The 18,811-nt window shown below is 41.0% G+C and overlaps 1 protein-coding gene across 1 annotated transcript; it reads left to right on the top strand.

Moving 5' to 3' along the window:
• Positions 1–12,418: 12,418 nt before the first annotated feature.
• On the top strand, positions 12,419–18,372 carry LOC117546901 (receptor-type tyrosine-protein phosphatase-like N; the record flags this gene model as incomplete). The annotated part of the gene is given in 7 exon segments (XM_034217304.1): positions 12,419–12,529; positions 14,698–14,717; positions 14,719–14,821; positions 14,823–14,857; positions 16,359–16,412; positions 16,630–16,694; positions 18,345–18,372. Coding segments are annotated over 7 exon segments (408 nt in total), but the record flags the coding sequence as incomplete, so codon positions are not given.
• Between the last annotated feature and the right edge of the window lie 439 nt (positions 18,373–18,811).

The following is an 18,811-nucleotide window of genomic DNA, read 5'->3' as shown; positions in this document are numbered from 1 at the left end:
CCAACACACGGACGCGCACATGACCAATGAGGGCACGAGATAAGTTTGTGCACAGATGGACGGCTGACAGGCAGGTAGGCCATCCAGTTACAGCCGGGCCGGCTCAGATGGTCGTGCTTTTTACAGCGCTACGGCTTCCACAGATGACATTTATTTATGGATTTATTGTCAAAGCATTTCATGTATTCATTGCTATCGGGATGTTAAGAGCATTCCATGGAATATAACAAAAAGTGTTTCTGAAGAGAATGACCTACCCCACCTTTAACTGTTAGTTGGTACATTTATACAGGATATGTCAGCCTCCGCAACGACTTTAACTTTTATCTTTATCACACAAGTCCTCCAACCTCTTCAAGAACAGTTTCTCAATGAGATAGTGGGTATGATATCAGTCCTTTTTTGTCCTTTCTGGCGTTTGAAAGAACATGTTCACTTTGCATATCAAGATGAACATATGCATAACAGGCTTTTTGGAAAACTACAACCAGCATGTTGGCATGATCTTATTTCAATTCTAAAATATAATGTGTATAATGGCCTTCAGCCAAAGAACAATTGCATAGGCTATTCTTTATTGCCAGAGAAATGATGTCCATGATCTTATTTTCGTAGGCCTCCGCATAATCCCCTCTGAGCAAAAGAGGAAGTTACTTATCAAGGATCTAGTCTACCTGTGCCAAGCTAAGCTTCATGTTACTTCCTCTTTAACCAACCCAATATCCTGAGAGTGTGAGTGTGTGTGTGTGTGTGTGTGTGTGTGTGTGTGTGTGTGTGTGTGTGTGTGTGTGTGTGTGTGTGTGTGTGTGTGTGTGTGTGTGTGTGTGTGTGTGTGTGTGTGTGTGTGTGTGTGTGTGTGTGTGTGTGTGTGTGTGTGTGTGTGTGTGTGTGTGTGTGTGTGGTCTAGCATTACTATACTTGTGGGGACCTAAATCTGTTTACATAGTCATGTGTGGGGACTGGCTTCCCTTATGGGGACAAATTGGAGGTCCCCATGAGGGGGATCATTAATTTTAGGGTGAAGACTTGGTTAGGTTTAGGGTTAGGGTTAGGCATGTGTTGGTTCTGGTTAAGGTTAGGATAAGTCTCCAGGAAATGCATGTAAGTCAATGTAATGTCCCCTGAAGTGATGTATACATGGTGTGTGTGTGTGTGTGTGTGTGTGTGTGTGTGTGTGTGTGTGTGTGTGTGTGTGTGTGTGTGTGTGTGTGTGTGTGTGTGTGTGTGTGTGTGTGTGTGTGTGTGTGTGTGCGTGTGTGTGTGTGTGTGTGTGTGTGTGTGTGTGTGTGTGTGTGTGTGTGTGTGTGTGTGTGTGTGCGTGTGTGTGTGTGTGTGTGTGTGTGTGTGTGTTTTTTTTCCATGAGGCGGACTACAGCTCCTTCATGTTTAGCCTCAAACAGACACACATGCTGCCGTAGACACACTCCGCCACACGTTCACACAACCGTGCACCCACACCCACACACACACACACACACACACACACACACACACACAGAGACTGCTGCTCTTTGAGGCCGCAGAGCAAAAGCAGCAAATGATCGCCGTAAAGTTTGCTGTTGCTAACGACAAAGCCGCCTCTGTTCCTCATTTTGTGCCCCCCCCACCACAGACGCCTTCCCCCTCCTCCTCCTCCTCCTCCTCCTCCTCCTCCTCCTCCTCCTCCTCCTCCTCCTCCTCCTCCTCTCACACATTTCATGCCTTCTCCCTCCTATGTCCCTCTCTCGCCTCTCTTCTCCGTCTCCATGTCAACCCCCCTCCACCATGCTCCATCCTCTCTTTCTCCCTCCGCTCTCTTAATTCAGCTCCCCTCTCCTCTCGCTCCTTGCACTTCGGATGTAGGGCAGGAAAAAGGAAACAGCGCCAAGCTCTGTGTGTCAGGGGGAGAGCAGGGGCTGAGGTTGCGGCAAGGGGACCATTTTGATGTGTGTGAGCAAAAGTGTGTGTAGCTGCATGGTGACTAGAGTGCGGTGTCAAGGGGGAGTGTGGGTACAGAGGAGAGGAGGGATGGGAAGGTATAATGCGCAGATCAGTGAGGGTCGGAAAACCACCTTATTTGTACTTAACAGTCGAACAAAATGATAATGAACCCTCTGTCTATATTTGCCCATAAATGACGGAGATAATGTCACAGAGCAGCAGAAGTGTAGTACGAAGCAGGATTTATTATTGTTAAGTGTAGCGGGAATAGTAAATGTAAATCTATTGTAGAAGAAAGAGGGATAAAAACTCTAAATATCAGTAAAAAATACTTTATTCAACTGAAGAAAAGAGAAGTGACGAGATGATATAACAGATTGACATGAGCAGTAACTTCCTTCTGTCGCCACGACAGCCTACGGTAAAATGCTGTCACCACCTACACTTATTAGAAACAATTGAGTGAACCGTTAAACTCTCTAGGGGAGGATAGGAGTACATTTAACCTGTTGAACTATAGGAGAACGCAAGGCATGATGTTGGAAGTTAGGGTTAGTCTCACTCTTATCTCTTCAGCAAAAGACCCTCCAATGAACCCACTATACATGACCTGCAAAGTACCAATCATTATTTCAACAATGTTTAAGAGCTATACATATTTCTGTCAGCCAGGAGACCAATACAAGAGCTTAAAGGAAATGTATTGTATCAGATTGATATTGGCTTACAATCATTGATAGCCTGTAAGGACATTTGGCTGCCCACAGAATTCAACTATAATCTTTTCCATAAAAAAGGAGTGAAGTGAAGGAGATGAAGACAGGGTGAAGTCATCTGGCCCGATGCATTAATTGATGAGCAGGGGGAGATTGTAGGTCAGAATGTAAAGTTGGAATTAATTAGGGCCCATCGCGAGGCAAATGAATGGCTCATTGTTATCAGGGACAATCTGGGCTTTGTGCTCCGAGTTCATCTCTCCGTCCCCTCCTTTCTCACTGAGTGCAAACATAGACGTAATGTTTCAACATGCAGCACAGAGAGGAACATATATACATCATAATGATATTTAAATCAGACAGTAGACTATTGGTAGACTATTCCAATGCTGCGTCATAATCAAAATAGCATTATATACAATAAAAGTCATATTTTCTAATGTGGCAATTATTATGCACACATGCTGTGCACGGATCATTTGTATACATGCTTTACATGAGTTGTAGTGAGAGGGGAGAGTGGGACAGGCAGGTGGCTCTTATCTCTGGCAGAACACAGCATGGGGACACTCGCTGCATTGTATTCTCCCTCTCTCTCTCTCTCCCTCTCTCTCTCTCACACACACACACACACACACACACACACACACACACACACACACACACACACACACACACACTCGAGTACAGGCCTGCTGGCTCGGTACCAGCATCTGCTGTGCAGGACAGGAGCCCTCCACTCTTCGGTGGTGATGTATGGTGTCTGGCTGCTACTTGCCACCTCGCCCAGCAGTCACAAGTTCAACACTTCATCATATAGAAGGCAGAAGTGGGTCAAACTCCAGCACTAATTGCTTTGTGTGTATGACTTTGACTGCCTATAAGACCTACTAGAGTTTGCCTTTCATGGTGGAATTTACCTTGGAAGTTAAACAGTATGATCGACTCTGAGTCTTACGGTGGTTTGTTAAATTTGATGATTATTGGTTTCTGATACCAGCTGCTATTAATGGAGTGTGTTGGCGATGTACAGTATGTCTTTTGGTCCAGCATGTTGGTCTTAACCAAGTAAAATCAGGGTCTGGAAAGGAAGTGAATGAAGGGTGAAGGTTGAATCCTAGCTTACTTGATTTATTAACCCAGTCATGTTGTTTTGGGGCAGACATTATACCTGCTAAACAAAGCCCATTTATATTATTCCTGCAGCTGTCAAGTGAAGAGGAAACCCTAATCTTAGCATTATCATTCTTTAGAATTGGAAAGATGTACCACTTCCCTCACTCTAATGCAACCAGGTCCAGATTTATTTTGTCTCGGATTTAGAAAATTGGTCCTATTGACTCTCATCCTGCATTCAATCTCAGCTGTCTGCAAGGGGATTGGTGAGCATTTGCCAGTAAGTGTTGTTTATTTCCTTCAACTAATGGGGACCCGAGCTGCAGAGAGACTGTAAGACAACTTCTCTTCCACATTGACATGTTGATAAGTGGAAAATTGGGCCTGGAAATGGAGCTGGAGAAGGTTTACAGAGTCTCTCCACCCTGCATAATTGCAGCCTCGAAGCTTGCCGTAATTAATCTTTGAGAAAACTTGTCAAATTATTAATAGGGCCCTTAAGTGATGGCCCTGAAAGGAGGCCACTGTTCGGAGACGGAGGAGAGGGAGCGAGCTTTTGGAGGGGCTGTTTACTGTGAAAATACGAAGAGGTCGCTCTCCAGGAGTTCCGCGACTCCACGTGTCAAGGCTCTCCACACATGAAGAAGTTAAAGGGAGTCTCTCCGGAAACCAGAGAGCTCAGAGCTGAAACTTGAAATGTCATCAGGTATAAAGTGAGCTGCTCTGTAGAGACTAAATGGACGAGTTTTGTCAACGCATCAAGCAGTGTATGGCCTTTTGCGAGAGATGCTCACGTTCAGATATACATCTCTGTTTTTCAGCACATGGGCTACATTCTCTACCCTCTGTGCCTCTCAGCCCCCCCCCCCCCCCCCCCCCCCCCACACACACTGCTCCTGCTGCACACAACAACCATTGTGTTCACCAACCTCACACCATCCCATTCACACGTTTTCATCCTTACAAGCCTCTCTATGTAGCTACGTGTGAGAGGGGTAACCCTTCACACCTTTTCTATCAGTTGTCATTACTTGTATGTGCCACGCATACAGTATCATGTCAATGATATCAGGAAATTACCCATCAACACCTATTTAGTCCTCACATGGAAATGAGACAGAAAGGAATCACTACAGTTAATATACTACCCTCTCTTTATAAGTAACTGTATTGTGTTTGTGTAAAAATGACTCTTTATTTAATAAGGGCAACAGACTGCTCACTGAAAACAAGTTGTATGTGATGTAAAAGCCATAATCCTTTCTGTCAGTATCTCAGGCATGCAAGATGGATGAACTCTGAAGGAAGAAAATTGCATGTATTTTTAAATTTGTAAAGAATGTGTTTGTTTACTTCAACTACTATTATTGCCACGGTAATCATTTATACATTTAAATGTCTTTCTCTACACTTAACATAGCTCTTCTCCTTTTCTATTGAATCCTTGTGTGCCCCTTAGCTTATTATAAATACCGGATGATTTAAACATAATGTCTGAGGAACAACCTGGATGGTCTGAAACGTGCCGGTGTCACGTGACTTCTTAATGAGCGGTTGCACTGTTGGTATATTATTCCTCAACTGGCAGACCAGGTGGCATCCACAGGGGAATGTCAATATTGGCTGACGTTGAGCTTGTAGCTCGTGCACGTGTGCATATTATAATTGTTGTTCCAGGGACACTCCTGCATGGGATAAATGGTGCAGAAGTCAAACAAAACGTAAAAAACGAGGCAGGTTTTTATGTTTGTCGATCAGTCTGGGTCTAACTGCTGTCTTCCAGGAAATAGATCTGATGTTGGGTGTAGAGTTTAACCGGTTGTTTACAATCTTTTAGAATATTACCTAATGTGATATTGCTCATCAGGTCAATTTGTAAACTTGAACAAAATGTTGAAAGATAAACCATGTGTTCAGCCTTTTAGCCTTTAACACGTACAATTTGCGCCTGTGTTTTATTATATCTGTCTCTCTAAAGACAAGCGGCTTTTGGTCCCTCTTTGAGTCTATTTCGGTAACCAATGGGGGACATTCTCTTTACCAGCATCATTCAAAATGTAAAACAATTCCTGGAAGAAGGGAAAGTAAACTTGCAACCCACCCAACACTTTCATTGTACAATATTTGGTTTAAAGGCTTTGGATCTTCACATCCCATTGACAAATGCCTTTCTCTTTTAGAAAGATAACCCACTGGCCACATTAAAGGTTTCACAGTTGTGGGAAGTGGTCTTAAAACCCCAATATATGTGCATATGTGTGTTTTGGAGGGGTGTGTTGTGTGTGCGTGCAGTCTTGTGAAATGTCACAGTCCCATGCTTGACATTCGACAACAGACAGGTATGTGTCCTGGAAGCCGTTCCAAACCCTTTCTTCCTGTATGTATGAAAGATGCCCCGAGGCCCGGCTGTTTGTGGTGACTCTTGAATGAAGGAGGCGTGTGTGTACATGCGAAAGCCGAGAAAGCGGAACACACAGCCATTCTGATCTTCCGCAACACCGTGTTTTGTGCCCACTTGAAAGCAGCGCTGAGGCCTTGTGCCAAAGACATTACATACTTCCTCACCTGGTGCCACGGGGGTTAAGAAGCTGTGTGGGTGACTGCTGCTGTTGTGAGTGAATGGAGTGTTTAGTTGTGGGAATTATTAAAGATTTTGAAACATATATTCACAAAAAATCTGAACCTAGTTTGACATTTTGTGACTGAAGAAGCAAGCTGCATAGTCATTTCATTTCAGTCTTTATTTCGAACAGAATACCGTATTGTTATAATACAGTATTTATCCACATTCATGGTCATATTTATATATTCAAGAAAAAAAAGTCTTCATATTAATAATAATAATAAATCATATGTGTCCGAAAGGGAGTAGGAGGAAGCAAATGCTTATTAATTCCCACCCCTTACTTGATCAATGATTGTCCTTTAAATCATTATGCAAGTTATTCCTACATACATTTATACATATACAATCATTTCTCATCTTCAATCACCTTTCTTCCTTCTCATAGTTTTCCAAAAAAGTGTTTCTGTACATCCTTTTAAACTGAATTATGCTTGTGCTTTGTTTTAACTCCTGCTCCAAACCATTCCATAAAATCACCCCACAGATTGTTAAACTCATACTTCTCAGAGTCTACAAAAGGAATGGAAGCTAAGCAGTTTGATTCCATTTCATGTTTTTAAAGCTAGGATAGACGCTATACAATCAGAAAATATTGGTGTCTGTAAATGCTACTAGTATACAAACTGTAGTATCATATAATGTCCTTTGTTTTCTGTCATGTTTGTATTAATGTTTGGAACTAATTGAAGCAGGTCACCATTGTAAAAGAGGTCTATGATCTCAATGGGTTTTATCTGTATAAATAAAGGTTTTGAATTGAATTGAATTGTTCTGACCTTGAGTTGTTTCAAATGTAGATTTCCTCTCAAATGATACCCACCCTCTCTGTCTACGAACAATGTTTTTAATTTCCTAGGAAGTAGATTATGTCTCTGTACATGATTTGTGCCGTTTTAAATTTAACCAGATCAATGAACTTCATGTGTGACTTCAAAAATAATACATTAGTGTGTTCAAGATATCCAACATTATTGATAACTCTTATAGCCCTTTTTTGTAATGTGCATAACGGCTGTAGGTTGGTTTTATACGTGTTTCCCCAAATCTCCTCACAGTAAATCAGATATGGCAATATGAGTGTGTTATATAGAGTATGCAATGAGTTGTAGTCCAGAATGTATCTGGCTTTTCCCAATATTGCGATAGTTTTAGCCAGTTTTGCTTTTACATGAGTGATATGAGGTTTCCAGCTGATTTTGTGCTCTCAAACCACACCAAGGAACTTCATTTCATATACTCTTTCTATGTGTTATCTAGTATTAATTGTATCTGTGGATTTGTTTTATGTTTTCCAAATAACATAATCTTTGTTTTGCTTATATTTAATGATAATTTGTTTGTGTCAAACCAATGTTTTACTTTAATCATTTCTGCTGTTATCACTTCCATTAGCTCTTTCAAATTGTCACCGGAACAAAACATATTAGTGTCATCTGCAAATCAAATAAATTTCAATATATTTGATACTCTGCAAATGTCGTTGATGTATATTATGAACAGTCTGATACACTTTTGTGTTCGCATCACTTCAGTGGTTGTCTATATATAAATGTGGTTATTTTCCACCGTGGTCTTATCTTATGTGTGATATGTTAGCTCTCAGACCACATTTTCTTTCCAGGAAGTCATTCAATCTGGCTGCAAATCGCAAAGCAATTATTTCATCATGTAATTTCCCCTTAAAACCACAACTTCTCATTTAAACATCTTAATATGTGTACAGATCAAACAAACAAGATATGACATGATAATTGGTCAGGTTTAAAGTCGCTGGTAGGTGTATCTTTGAGGGATTTGAGAGAGCTAAACTAATTGACTCCCAGGGCTAGCTTCTCAGTTAAGGCACAGACATGAAAGGAGTATCAACCTTCTTATATAACTCTCAGATAGTGTTAGCATAGCATTGCCTTGTATGGTTTGACACAATTCACTTTTGGAAACGGACAACGATCACTGCGTTGCATTTTGTTCATACACTTTCAAATGTAGCACACATGCTTTTTTGGCCTAGGTAATTTGTTGGCAATCAATAGAAACACCCACACACCGGATAAGTTGTTGGGTGAGCACGGTGAGGTAGACACACACTTGACCAGTTGGCTTTGAGCACACACACCCTCACACACACACGGTGGGCAGTAGCCAGGCAGCCGAGGCCCTCAGATATGCTGTTGACAGAGATTATCAGCACCGTTCCCCGGCTGCCTTTCTCTCTCTGCATGTGACATAGTTTACTTTGGGCTCCACCTGGTCAGAATGTGGGCGAGAGACGTTCAGATAGAGAGAGGGAGAGCGAGAAAGGATGAGGAGAATGAGTCCGGAGACAGAGGAGGGCCTCATAAAGGGAAACATTTGCAAACCGGAAGGGAGTTATGTAAATGGGTCAGTCATTAAGGCCTTCTAAAAGAGAGGAGGCCAGATTGGGGCCAGGGGCAGGCGGGTAGGCAAGTAGGGAACATAAACCCATTATGTGAATAGGCTCCTCTGTTCAACGTAAGCTTTTCTTTCTTTTTTATAGTTTTACAATATTTACTTAAAGGCTAATATCAGCAAAAGGAGTACACACCCAGAATATCTTAAGGCAGTCATTACAGTATTTCCCCGACAATGAGGCTTTTACTTCACTCATCCTTTCAGTGTAACTCCCCCCGTCAGACACTGATTGTTATTCAGTGTGCTCCTGGGTTACTATGGTTTTCGGATACATCAACACAGCAGGACTTCACGGTCAATTCAGAAAACCTACACAGCAGACATTTATGTAGGAGAGACACTACAGATGAACAGAGTAACAGTTTTAACTGCTAGATATCACCATGGAACGTTTCCTGTTGAAAACGTTATAGCAAGCGTAATGAAATGCTATGTTAAATTATGCCAAGGAAGCATTATGTTTTGTAAATAAAATGATTTTTGCAACAAGGTTTATCTTTTGGGTAGTATGAAAATCATATCTTTAAAGACTGTTTTCTCAAAATATGTTTTGCAAAACTCTTGACATTTTGAAAGACACTACATTTGAATAGGGTAAACATGACGTTTTCATGAATGTTATTGTAACATATGCAAATAATGTATTATCTTATGCTAATTTATGGTGAGATTATGAGAAATCTACAGATAGACAAAGTTAGAAAAGTAAACACATGAATATATATTTTAGATGTTTTATTTCCACTAGTTTGAAAGAAGCACAAACTCTCAAAACTGACCTCTATATGAAAAGGAAACATCATTTTGCCTGTAGTGTCTTGCCTAAAATGACAATGTATGGATGTATACCATTCAAGTCTCAACAATACTGTATGTGCTGCTACAAGCTGCCGTCGTAGAGCCAGTTCTGACAGATCACATAGCTGTTGTCATGTACATGAAAAAGAAAAGAGGAAGAGAGAGAAAGAACTGTGGCAGCATCCTGTGTCTGGTGTGACACCTTTCAAAACCTGCCTTATAATTTACACAGGAAGAGAAGAGCAACACCTGAGCCGTGTCTGTCAGGAGTCCGGAGACAGCATGTAGCTTCAAGGGTTTCACAGTGAACACATAGTGGCTCTCATCACAGTACGGGAAGCGCTCACATGTGGTCTTTAGTGAGGTCCAGATTGCATACTTGTTTCTGTTCACTGCTGAAAACATGATAAAATGTTATTGTCCTCCACTTTAATGCCAGATGATGTCATTGTCGTCCATTGGTGCAGAGGATCTGGATTCTAAATGTTTTCAATGAAGAATAGGAGCATGGATACCAGAGTAACCTCCTGCCACTCTTAATGCAAGGTACTTCACCTGTAACATCTCCACTGGAGCCAAACCTCAACATAAAGTCTGTGGTTTTCCTCAGCGGCCCACAGCAGAGTCTGACTGGTGCCCCCTGTGGCGAAATAACATTATCCCCAGCCTGCAGGATTTGAACATTGTTATGTGCAAAATTATAATTGAAGGTAAGGTGCTTACGCTTTAGATAAGTCTGCGTGAGCAAAACACAAACAAAAAATATAAAGAAGAAGAACTAAGTCCCTTCCATTCTTTTCCGATTAGTTGTGTTTCTGCTGGGACGACATTTTAAGTGACAGGTTATTGAAATATTAATTTCAGTAGTTTATTTATTGAAATAATAGGATATGGTTCTAATTTAATACTCGCTGAGAATCTCTGGTGAGCATATTTTCAGAATACTGTAGAATAGTTGCGTTATGCTGCCATCTTGTGGGCGCGTTGGGTATTACATCTACCCTGCATCCTCAGCGTTTATGGTTAAAGTTCACTAGTTTGGCCTTAAATGTCTAAAACACAGACAGATGTATATATACTGATACAACATTTATGTGCCTTCCCACTGCAGTGCATTTTTTTATTTTCTTCACAACAATATAATAACTTGATTTCAGAAATATTCCTTCCATTTATTTTTCGTCATTAGTAATTCAAATATTGTCCTTCTCCTGGGAAAGCTCCAACTTTTCAAGAAATACAGCCCAGTTTTCAGCTGACCCTGTTTATCTGTTTGTGTACAAAAATGCAAGATTTCCAAATGGATGTTTATTTACTGCGCGTCAATATGAACATCATATATGAGGCTTTTTGAGAGGTGATTTACATTGACATCCTTTCCCATTTCTCCAGGTGTTTACCATGACCAGTGTGCAGGCGCTGTGCCGGAAATCCCTCCTGCTCACAGGATACCTGGAACACCTGAGCCAGCATTATTTCTCTGACGACACCAGCCAGCCTCACAAAGCTTCAACAAAATTAAACATGTACAGTAGAATATAACTTGGGTTTCACACCACATTTTAACTCTATGTTTTGGTACAAAAACAGCTGACATGACTTTAAAGGGATTTTTGGATGTTCATTTAAAAAAGCCCATCTATGGTATGCACGATTCCCTCTGTAAACCAATCAAACGTGATGATTGGACCCCAGGCATGACCCCCCAGGTTGGAACAGGGTTGGAAGGGACCCGGGCCCTTTCTCATTTCACTAATGTCCCCTCCTCGACTCCTTGAATCCTCGGTCCTCCAGTAGTGACCCAGAAATTGACTTCAGTGCGCCATGTTGAAGGACATCTAATTTCTCTAAATGCACTTCGAGGATCGAGCATCGAGGAGGCTCTCTGGAGGAGCTATAATCGAGGATACACTTTCCGGAAACAGAGATGTTTAAAAGACCTACATGGAGGACCACCTGAGGAACAAGGACCGTCTGATAAAGGAGTGGGAGGACACCGCCGAGCCCAGCGCCATCTCCATCGCCCAGAGCGACGACAACGACCAAGAAGAACCGCTGCGCCCAGTCTGCCCCCTGTGAGTGAACAGAAATATATTCATATTAAAGGTCTCCTATTATGCAAAATCCACCTTTTTATGTCTCATCAACATGTGTCCCCTCTGTGGAAAGAGACTCTGAAAGTTTCAGGACAAAAGATTCTCTCTCTTTTTGTCCTGATCCATTTATATACAAACCTGTCTGACCTGTCTGAGCAGATTTTGGCCACTTTATGATGTCATATATATATAACGATGTGTTGGCTTGCATTAGCCAATCACCAACCAAGGTAACCCCCCCTCACACCATCTCTGACTTCTGGCAGGTAAGAGGCCATTACTCATGTATCATTTATATTATTATATTTATTACGTTTTCCTCATATTAGTGCAGTGTCAGCCCCAAACTGAGGGGTGTCTTATCTTTGGTTACCTGTCATGCATTTGTTCGGAGCCACAACCTTCCAGTAGTATTTCCTGCAGGTTTTTTAAAAGCTCCAGTTCCTTTAATATATATATAATTTATCACTAAACTTCATCAGTCATACACTGAAACATCCCTGTGTGTGTGTGTGTGTGTGTGTGTGTGTGTGTGTGTGTGTGTGTGTGTGTGTGTGTGTGTGTGTGTGTGTGTGGTGTGTGTGTGTGTGTGTGTGTGTGTGTGTGTGTGTGTGTGTGTGTGTGTGTGTGTGTGTGTGTGTGTGTGTGTGTGTGTGTGTGGTGTGTGTGTGTGTGTGTGTGTGTGTGTGTGTGTGTGTGTGTGTGTGTGTGTGTGGGAGAACGGCTGCACTGTGATCGTGATGATGAGCGCTCTGGTTGAAGACGGGGAGAAACAGTGTGACCGCTACTGGCCTAAGGGCTCGTCCCTCTACCACATCTACGAGGTGAGTGTGTGTGTGAGGCAGAGATGGCAAAAGTACACACATCCTTTACTCAAGTAGAAGTACAGATACCTGTGTTTAAACATACTCTGGTGAAAGTAGAAGTAAAGAAACTCTGGTGAAAGTAAAAGTAAAGAACTTTGAAATGTACTTCAGTAAAGAGTACCCATAACTAGCAGCTGCTTTAAAGAGTACCTGACCTCCCTTTATATTAATCGAACAATAATGTCATTGTTAGCTAATGAATGTTTCCATGCTGAACAACGGCAACATGACAACGTTTTCATTGGTCCCTCTTCTTCAGAGAAGACCAGGAAATGATGGATCCACGGATCGTGTTCAAATCAATAGGCACGCAATGACTCTAAATAATAATGATCACGCATCAAACACACATTCAAACTAAAGGAACCAGCTGTTTGGAAAATGAGAGAAGTAGAAAGTACAGGTATTTGGGTTCAACATGTAAGAAGTAGAAAGTACAGGTATTTGGGTTTAACATGTAAGAAGTAGAAAGTACAGGTATTGGTTTCAACATGTAAGAAGTAGAAAGTACAGGTATTTGTTCAACATGTAGAAGTAGAAAGTACAGGTATTTGAGGTTCAACATGTAAGAAGTAGAAAGTACAGGTATTTGGTTCAACATGTAAGAAGTAGAAAGTACAGTATTTGGTTCAACATGTAAGAAGTAGAAAGTACAGGTATTTGTGGTTCAACATGTAAGAAGTAGAAAGTACAGGTATTTGAGTTCAACATGTAAGAAGTAGAAAGTACAGGTATTTGTTCAACATGAAGAAGTAGAGTAGAAAGTACAGGGTCTTTGCGTTCACATGTAAGAAGTAGAAAGTACAGGTATTTGAGTTCAACATGTAAGAAGTAGAAAGTACAGGTATTTGCGTTCAACATGTAAGAAGTAGAAAGTACAGGTATTTGTGTTCAACATGTAAGAAGTAGAAAGTACAGGTATTTGGGTTCAAAAATGTAAGAAGTAGAAAGTACAGGTATTTGAGGTTCAACATGTAAGAAGTAGAAAGTACAGGTATTGGGGTCAAAATGTAAGAAGTAGAAAGTACAGGTATTTGAGTTCAACATGTAAGAAGTAGAAAGTACAGTATTTGTGTTCAACAAGTAAGAAGTAGAAAGTACAGGTGATTGTGTTCAACATGTAAGAAGTAGAAAGTACAGGTATTTGTGTTCAACAATGTAAGAAGCTTAGGTAAAGTACAGGTATTTGTGTTTCAACATGTAAGAAGTAGAAAGTACAGGTATTTGGTTCAACATGTTAGAAGTAGAAAGTACAGGTATTTGGTTCAACATGTAAGAAGTAGAAAGTACAGGTATTTGGTTCAACATGTAGAAGTAGAAAGTATGGTAACATAAGAAAAAAAGGTACAGGGTATTTGAGGTCAACATGTAAGAGTAGAAGTACAGGTATTGGGTCAAACATGTATAAGAAGTAGAAAGTACAGGTATTTGAGTTTCAACATGTAAGAAGTAGAAAGTACAGGTATTTGGGTTCAACATGGAAGAAGTAGAAAGTACAGGTATTTGGGTTCAACATGTAAGAAGTAGAACAGTACAGGTATTTGTGTTCACATGTAAGAAGTAGAAGAAGTACAGGTATTTGGGTTCAACATGTAAGAAGTAGAAGTACAGGTATTTGGGTTCAACATGTAAGAAGTAGAAAGTACAGGTATTTGGGTTCAACATGTAAGAAGTAGAAAGTACAGGTATTTGGGTTCAACATGTAAGAAGTAGAAAGTACAAGGTATTTGTTGTTCAACATGTAAGAAGTAGAACAGTACAGGTATTTGGGTTCAACATGTAAGAAGTAGAAAGTACAGGTATTTGGTGTTCAACATGTAAGAAGTAGAAAGTACAGGTATTGTGTTCAACATGTAAGAAGTAGAAAGTACAGGTATTTGGGTTCAACATGTAAGAAGTAGAAAGTACAGGTATTTGGGTTCAACATGTAAGAAGTAGAAAGTACAGGTATTTGTGTTCAAAATGTAAGAAGTAGAAAATACAGGTATTTGGATTCAACATGTAAGAAGTAGAAAGTAAGAAGTCGTCAGAACAATAAGTAGTGGAGTAAAGCACTGATACCAGATACCTTAAGTACAGTAACGGAGTATTTGTCCTCCACTACTTGTCTGATGGTGTTTCTCCAGGTGAACTTGGTGTCGGAGCACGAACGACTTCCTGGTGAGGAGCTTCTACCTGAAGAACGTCCAGACGCAGGAGACCCGGACCCTCACTCAGTTCCACTTCCTCAGCTGGCCGACGCAGGACATCCCCCCCCGCCACCCGCCCGCTGCTCGACTTCCGCAGGTACCGCCTCCACCTGCACAAGAACTAACCTGAGACATCCCGTAATCTGATACAAAAACATGCAGACTGATTGAAGAAGCAGCTGCATTACTCAAAGATTCAAGTCATATGCACAGCAGCTACAGTGTAGAAATGGCAATGAAATTCTTCTGACCTGAGGTCCTCCAACAATGCAACATATATAACAAAATACAAAATAAAAAGTAGTGCAAAAAGTCTATATACATGTAGATAGAATATGGGATATGTACAAGAACAGAATATGAAAGTAATAATGTAGCCTACATTAAGACAAAATTAAATACGGTTTACCGAGGAGTTTCTGCAGTGAAATATCAATAAATGAAGACCCTTAACTGACTGCAAATAAAATAACCTGTAAAGCTACCGGAGGGTTTTACATTTTAGATACAGAAACATTACTACAACAAAAACTACATTATTTTGCAGCAAAACTCATATTTAAATACTTTTATTGCAATTACTGTAATGAAATACAACGTAAAGGACTCCTATTGCACACAAGATAGGAGTCTATTGTGTTTCAAAGTGAGAATCTAAACTGATTTCAATGTGGGGAAAAGGATTAAAAACTGGGGGAAATCATCTTAAAACAAAGCAAAGTCATGCATTATGAAACATGAGGAATTTACCAAGAAAATAAATACTGTTCCACTTTATTTCTACGTTAGGAAACCAACCTAAAGCAGGCGTAACATTGTACAGAATTACAATAGAAGTGTGTCCAAAAGCGTCCAGAAGGTTTGAGTATTTATTAAAGAAAGGTGACAACAAGAGGGTTAAAAACACAACGCAGACACCAAAGTGTTTCCTCCCATCCTTCCTTACTCCAACCCCCCCCCCTCCCTGTGCGATGGAGGTCAGCGGCTGGTTAAACTTGAACATATCTGTCTGTGTCATTCTTGTGGTTTGCAACTAGTTTGTGTCTCCAGTTGCATAGTCACAAAAATGATCATGGACTGATGTGGCTGCAGCAGGAGGTCCATCGCCGAAAAACACTTTTTATTTATCAAAACCAGAGGACTTAACGAAGCTAAGCAAGTCAGCTGTCAGTAATATGTGCGTGTATGGGGGCGTGGAGATGTGGACAAATCATCTGTGTGTACCAGTACTTTTATTTTAAGACAGAAGAGACTTTTGTAGTCAAACACTGAGGCTGCAAAAAGTTCTCATATTTATGTATTATCTCCTAAACCTAGAGGTTGTCCGTCCTTGGGGCTTACTACTTAGGGTTTTAATATATACATATATTAACAGTTTGATATATATACATAGATGCTAGGTAAATTATTAAACTGCCATAGGAGTAAAGTAAAGTGGTACTGTGCACTTTCTAGATACTGCAATGATCTCAGACATATTTTAAGATTGCATAATTGCACAATCATCCATGTTTATATGGAATAGTTAATGCACCAGCTTAAATAGGTAAATAAATATGTTTTATTTGTTTACATTTCTGTGTTTTTCCTCTCTTCAGGAAGGTGAATAAGTGCTACAGAGGACGGTCCTGCCCCATCATCGTGCACTGCAGGTAAATCCTGAATTATCCATCAACAACATGGATTAATAGAAACTTAGTAAAACGGTTAATTTAGACTAAAGATCTAATGATGGAGATAAATGGACGGCGTTGATATGGCATCGTAGTACCACACGAGTCCACTGGGTAGCAGCAATAACCATCGTTAACGAGGTAGACTTTTTGCAATCAGATTATTAATTATTTGTATTATATATTGTTTGAAAAGTGACAGGATAGGCCGGACTGGGACGTACATCCGGATCGACATGGTTCTCAATCGCATGGCTAAAGGTGAGCTTTATTTATATCATGCACTTCTACTGATTTAGATCAAAAAACACTTTCATTATCAACGATCAATATCGATCTGCAGAATCAAGATCTAAGACCATTGTAGTTTGCTCTGGAAGATGAAACAAAAAAGCAGTTTTTGTTGTGCTTTTAAGCTTTGGAGGATGTGTGTGAGTGTGTGTGTGTGTGTGTGTGTGTGTGTGTGTGTGTGTGTGTGTGTGTGTGTGTGTGTGTGTGTGTGTGTGTGTGTGTGTGTGTGTGTGTGTGTGTGTGTGTGTGGTGTGTGTGTGTGTGTGTGTGTGTTGTGTGTGTGTGTTGTGTGTGTGTGGACTAGCATTACTATACTTGTGGGGACCTAAATCTGTTTACATAGTCACGTGTGGGGACTCGCCTCCCTTATGGGGACAAATTGGAGGTCCCCATGAGGGGAATCATTCATTTTAGGGTGAAGACTTGGTTAGGTTTAGGGTTAGGGTTAGGCATGTGTTGGTTATAGTTAAGGTTAGGATAAGTCTCCAGGAAATGCATGTAAGTCAATGTAATGTCCCCTGAAGTGATGTATACATGGTGTGTGTGTGTGTGTGTGTGTGTGTGTGTGTGTGTGTGTGTGTGTGTGTGTGTGTGTGTGTGGTGTGTGTGTGTGTGTGTGTGTGTGTGTGTGTGTGTGTGTGAGTGTGTGTGTGAGTGTGTGTGTGTGTGTGTGTGTGTGTGTGTGTGTGTGTGTGCAGGGCCGCCCCTGGCCAACTTGGGGCCCCAAGCGACATTGTGAGATGAGGCCCCCCCCCCAACCGACAGGAGTGAAAACATTTTTTTTGAAAACAAAGCAGGCTACTTTGCAAATATAATTCCTGTTTATTATTATTATTATCAACAGTTACTTTTTTATACAGTGAGGTAAATGGTAAATGTCCATGTATGTCGTTCACTATGCGTTTACAGGTGAATTTACGTCTGCATTTCCTGCCAAATACTAGCCTCAAAAAGATTAAAATATAATTAATGCAAATAAACTGCTTCTACTAATAATCATAATCAATTCAATAATATAAATACTACATTATTTTATTATAATATAGTTCAGCCTCTCTCCTAACAGTCATCATCATGTCAACCACAACACAGAGACATACTGATAGAAATGTGTGTGTATTTGTTGATACATTGCTGACAGAGGGAACTAGAATACAGATTTAAGAAATATCAGGTTTTGAGCATGTCATAAGCATGTTTTGTCTTGACTAGCATCACCATGAAATGTGCAAATTGACATACAAATGAATAAAAGGGGAAAAATGCTCCATGTTTTTTAGGCTGTAAACTTTAACTGTTATGTAAGCCAACTAGACAGACAGTGTATCACTCTTTCTCCTGCACATTAGCAGATCAAAGGCATAACATACTTGAATGAATGGTAAATACATCTCCATTAGCCTATATGCTATGCCTTCTTCATGTCGTGAATTGCAGCTGATGTTTTAATATGGCAATTGGCAATTTGACTTATACAACATTCACAAGTTGTATATTTGACTCATACAATAATAACCCACCTTCGAGTGATGCTCTAGTTTCTTCATGTTTTGTTTTTTTCCCTCTTGCTTGCTCCGGACTGAAACTGTCTTTTCACCGACATCTCTTCACCTGCACTAGTGGCCGTATCAAAGCCGTGATTGGTCAGATGTCGATTAATTGCAACGATGTCGGATTACAGACGTGCTCCCCTTGTCACCTCTCACTCTCGCGTGTCAGCGGGGGGTGCGCGGAGAACTTCGCGGAGGACTGCGCACAGCAGCTGAGGCCCTCTGGGCGGGGCCCCTGCACAAGGCGGGGCCCCATGCAGCCTGCGTGATTGGCCTGTAGGGAGGGGCGGCCCTGTGTGTGTGTGTGTGTGTGTGTGTGTGTGTGTGTGTGTGTGTGTGTGTGTGTGTGTGTGTGTGTGTGTGTGTGTGTGTGTGTGTGTGTGTGTGTGTGTGTGTGTGTGTGTGTGTGTGTGTGTGTGTGTGTGTGTGTGTGTGTGTGTGTTGTGTGTGTGTGTGTGTGTGTGTGTGTGTGTGTGTGTTGTGTGTGTGTGTGTGTGTTGTGTGTGTGTGTGCTGCGAGCATGTCCGGGACCAGAGG

This window comes from Gymnodraco acuticeps, unplaced genomic scaffold, assembly GCF_902827175.1.
Source record: "Gymnodraco acuticeps unplaced genomic scaffold, fGymAcu1.1, whole genome shotgun sequence".
In the NCBI taxonomy this organism is placed as follows: Eukaryota; Metazoa; Chordata; class Actinopteri; order Perciformes; family Bathydraconidae; genus Gymnodraco; species Gymnodraco acuticeps.
Note: the sequence above shows the minus strand (reverse complement) of the source record. Positions and strands in the feature narration are given on the sequence as shown.